General features: G+C 44.7%; 1 pseudogene across 1 annotated transcript; it reads right to left on the bottom strand.

Moving 5' to 3' along the window:
• Positions 1-2: 2 nt before the first annotated feature.
• On the bottom strand, positions 3-291 carry TEOVI_000342400:pseudogene (annotated as a pseudogene). Its single transcript is given in 3 exon segments — positions 3-122; positions 125-169; positions 172-291. Coding segments are annotated over 3 exon segments (285 nt in total).
• Positions 292-4,624: the final 4,333 nt, after the last annotated feature.

Here is a 4,624-nt window from a genome sequence, read left to right as displayed (position 1 = left end):
GCTGCAAGCCTCGCCGGTTTAACCAAATCCACTATGAAATGCGCAAATGTGCCTACAGTGAAGCACGTTACCAAAGCTCTCCATGCTCGTAGCACCTTCTGCGGCCCTTGTGTGTGTGTGTGTGGGGGGCGATCCACCCAGTTGATCCGTTAGACGTCTCCCCCATTGTTTCTTTCTTTTTTTTTCCAGTACTGTAATGCCACCACACCGACACACCAGCTGCGACGGCCCCAACAAACTAAATATCTCATTAAAATACGTGAGCGCGTGAGCGGCGGCGCACGTCGGCATAACAAGGCGGCGCAAAACTACTTTTATTGCATTACATCGGTTACCAGCGCGTATTTGGCGGCGTCCATATTTCTCTTTAGTTTCCCTTTCTCAGGGCACCTCGAATGCCCCACTGCGTTTCTTGAGGCGAGCAGGTTGCCTCAGTCCTGCCAATGAAAGTAGGGCGAAGGAAGGGCACTTCTTCCACCACCTCCAACAGTCAAGCCACTCCGATGTGGCTGAACTGTCGCCGCATTCGCCCCCGATACTTCCACAAAATTTATAACAATCACTTCGCCAAACGGCAATAAGACCTGACCGCCCACCGCAGTTGAGGGGACGGGGCCACGCTGCAGCACCGAGGCACTCAAGTCCACCTCGGCGTTGCCGCGTTCCTCTACCATCTCCGTTACTGGATAGCGGCGGTGGGTCGGCGGAACTCGTTGTTGAAAAATATAAATAGACAGTTTCATGTAGTGGACCGCCGTAATTGAATCCGGGTGAGGTGTGTTGTGGCCGCAGTTGTTAGGAAAGCGGATTCGCTGCAGCCAACCTGCGGTTTATCCGAAATATCGCACTGTTGTTGGTCCTCAAACCGGGTCGGGGCGGTGAGGCGGTGGCGCGTGTGCTCAAAGGGGGAATGCCGGTTAATTGGACGCTTACGAGTTTGTGAATATTGACGTGAAGGCAACTGGTATTGCGATTTTTTGTTGGTAATGTTCTCCCCTCCCTTTCCTTCCTTCCTTCCCATTCCCTCAAGGAGACGGCAGGGGAAATGTCGAGGGTACGAGTTAGCTGTGGTGATGAACGCTTCAAAAATGTGTCCTAAACTTTTTAGATATCTTACTGCGGAAAGTGTGGTGCAACATAAATACAGTTGCGGTTAACCCCACACGACTTTGTGTTTTGGGAGGGTGCAAAACAAAAACCAGAGAAGTTTAAGCGCGCCACTACAAATTTAGATGGGACCCACATCCCTTCACTTAGCAAATTGCAGCTTATCCCGCAGAACTTTCTGCAGCCTGAATGAAATGACCCTTACCTCGGTTGGATGATCACCGGTTGTGGTGAGTTGCTTCCAAGCAACTGGGAACCAGCTGATGATCTCGCTTAGGGATTCTTTGTGAAAAGGCGTGGGATCTATGTGACATTTCAGTGTAAAAAGGAAAAAAGAAAGTGGACGCCGCGAAACTTGCCAAGAAAAATATTTGAATGTTAATGGGCAACGCACATTGCCCGCCACAAGATTCCAGTGGAAAAAACAACCAAGTGGTGAATATTTCGCTATTCTTACTGACAAATATGGGCAATATATTCGAGTGAACAGTACTTAGTTTTTAAAGGATCTTCATAGTGTATCACTGATGGGCTCCGAGCAGTGAATGCCCCCAGCTCCGGCGATAAACGCCGTCAGTGCAAATGGCAGCGCAGTGGATTTATTTTTTTCATGTTGCTGCTAATGTGGAAAGGTATGTAACATCACATGCAATAATGTGTTTTAATTTCGTCATGCAAGGGAGGGGTCATCCGCTTAGCGAAAACAAGCCATCAATGTGTTATCTATAACATATAACTTGTACATAGTGCGCTCAGGGAAATGGAGGTAAAAAGAAAACATGATATCGGAAGATACGACGCTGTTGTGCCTGGGTGCACAGATGAGTAACGAAACTGCGTTGAAAACAGTCGTAACTGTTATTGGACACATAACTTTCAGTGTTATTTTTTTTCAAAAAAAACGAATAGTAATGCAGTAAAGTACTGAGTATGCACCACGGGAATGGGGCACCAGCTCTGTTGGTTCCATTTTTCGGTTCTACTCAAATGTGTGTTATGTGTTACGAGCAAAAAAAAAACCGGGGCGAAGTATTGGACATTGTTGATACTGTCATCGTGAGGTTCGGAGCGTGGTAATAAACTATTTACCCTCGTCCTAGTGACTGGATCGTTACGGGTGGAAGTAAGATGGTGTCGTTATACCTGTTTATGTTGGTTCGCTCTCGTGATATCATAATAAGGGATTCCACAATTATTATTATTATTTCGCTGCAGTTTCCCCCTCAGAAGTTGAAAACTCATGTGCTAAGTTTTCCTCCTCATTAGAGGCACTGTCTAGTGAATTCAAGCGTCGTGTGTGATCCGGTGTTGTGCAAATATGTCGTTGTGAACTTTGTTACCTGCCACGAGCTTTCCTATGATATGGAGAACTTCGTAACCGTTGTGCGAATGAGATGAAGCCAATTTACTCTTCCGCTCGGGGTTGGTATTTTTTTTTTTTCATCCCATGGCTTTGTGTCACCATAAATGATTGTGTCGTCCCATTATTTTACCTCTATAGTCGCTTCATTTCTAATGTGATCGTTGAGTTGATGGCCCCTTATCTTCTCTGTCAATCTTACAATAATCATCCTAGAAAAACTTTTATAGGTGATGATTCATTTCTGCTGTTGTGATAGCAACGACAATGCGAACTCTGCAATACCAAAAAACGATTCGGGTGTGTGCTTCGGTGAGGTTATGAAGGAAAGAATGTAATTAAGGTTTTGGTCCGTAAATGAACGTTCTCATCTTTGGCGTGTCCCAACGCTCAGAGACTTCGATTCAGTTATGTATGCCGTAAGTTCATTTGCATATGAAAAGATGTCGAATTAATGTCTAGCGGTTCTTGTGCTGTGTTCAACCATTCATTCGATCTTTCGGAGCACTCTGCACAATGCTTTACTTTCGATTTATGATATGTGCCCTTCTCCATCTGTCCTTGCTACTATGTTGTTCACTTGGAAATTTGGATCATAGTTGCAGTTCAATTCTTTCTCACATTTTTTTTTCCATGGCACGACGGTTGCCGTCCGTTGGCGTGATTTATCCTCTTGATGTCCAAATCCTAATCGTATTCCTAACCTTATAATGGTGGTAGTGGTGCTGTGTGGACATACTGACCGGCAGTGCATAATACCAATTGTGTACGATGTTTTGCATTGTTTATTTATTTTGAGCGTTAATTGGACCGAATACCTGTACCACCAGACCCATCCAAGGCTCACATGCTGTTCGGTCATGAGAAAAGTTTATGGTGCACTACAGCGGAGGTGTTTGTGATATTTTCGGTGCAGATGTTTGACCGGTGACTTTCGGCAGTTGTTGTTGTTGTCAAAAGCTTTTTGCACGCTCCGCGAGGGGACTGATACGTGATATCTCTCACGTCGGTAGGCGTGCTGCTACCGGTTATGTGCAAAGTGATACCTGTATCAAATTTGACTGCTTGTTTGTAGTCTGTAGTATTTGAGTTTGCTCATGGAGTGTTGTTGCTTGTTTGGCTTTAATTCGATCGTGTTTAACTTCTCCCTCAGCCAAGAGTGATGTATGAACTGGAGTATATGGGATTACCTGCGTGTGTGTGGCTCTCTTTTTTTATCCTTTACCTTTCCATCACGGTTATCACACCACTACTCAAATGCAGTTTTCTCCAATGCGATGGGGATATATGATTGCTCGCGTAGGCATCACTGGCATACTTTTTTTGCTGGGTAAACGCAGCGCGTTCCATTACCATAATCAGATGATGCGTATTTGATCAGCGCTGTTTATATCTATCCCCCGGTAGCTTCCTCCCTATAAATGAATCATGATGCAGCACAGTTTTTGTTCCTTAGGTTCACCTGCCATATTTGGTAGATTTTCATCACACATGTTCTAAAAGGGGGATTGTAGTGTTACGCATGCAAGTTCTTGTGTAGACGTTGGCATATGGAATATCAAGTGGCTGTTGCTGCTATTTTCAGGGGGAAAAAAAAAAGAAACGTCATCACATGGTAGCGTTAACGTGACAGACGCCAGAGAAGGGAGGAAAAAAAATCAGTCCAAGTAAACAATAAGGAGCAGCGAGGTGGGAAGTTGTTAAAGGAAAAGGTGAAGCAGTGTTACGCGTGGTCTACTTTTGGTACATATGAGCGGCACTGCCGACGCATTATATACGCGCATCAGATGGTATCCCCATGAAGAAACTCTGCGTTTGGGATACAAAAAAGAACTTTTCACAACACATCTGGTGACAAATTGGTGCGTTGCGAAGAGTTATGCGCAGTAAAAGGAACATTTTGTGTCTTGAATAGTCCCACTGTTGGGGGGGGGATTGTTAAATAAGTGTTTCTGGTGAGGTAAGATACATTACATAATTGAACCACAGAAGGGAAATTGAGTAGCGTATTAAAAATTCTTCGTGATATGTGTAAGTTCGGCTGGATTATCATCCTACTGAAATCATGTGACATGGATGATGTTTGTGATTCGATGTGCTAAGTGTGAGGTGAGGTCATGCCTTGTTGTGTAATGCCACATGGACATTCGGTCAATG

This window comes from Trypanosoma equiperdum, assembly GCF_001457755.1.
Source record: "Trypanosoma equiperdum strain OVI genome assembly, contig: ctg_744, whole genome shotgun sequence".
NCBI lineage: Eukaryota > Euglenozoa > Kinetoplastea > Trypanosomatida > Trypanosomatidae > Trypanosoma > Trypanosoma equiperdum.
This window is presented reverse-complemented; position numbering and strand designations above follow the sequence as displayed.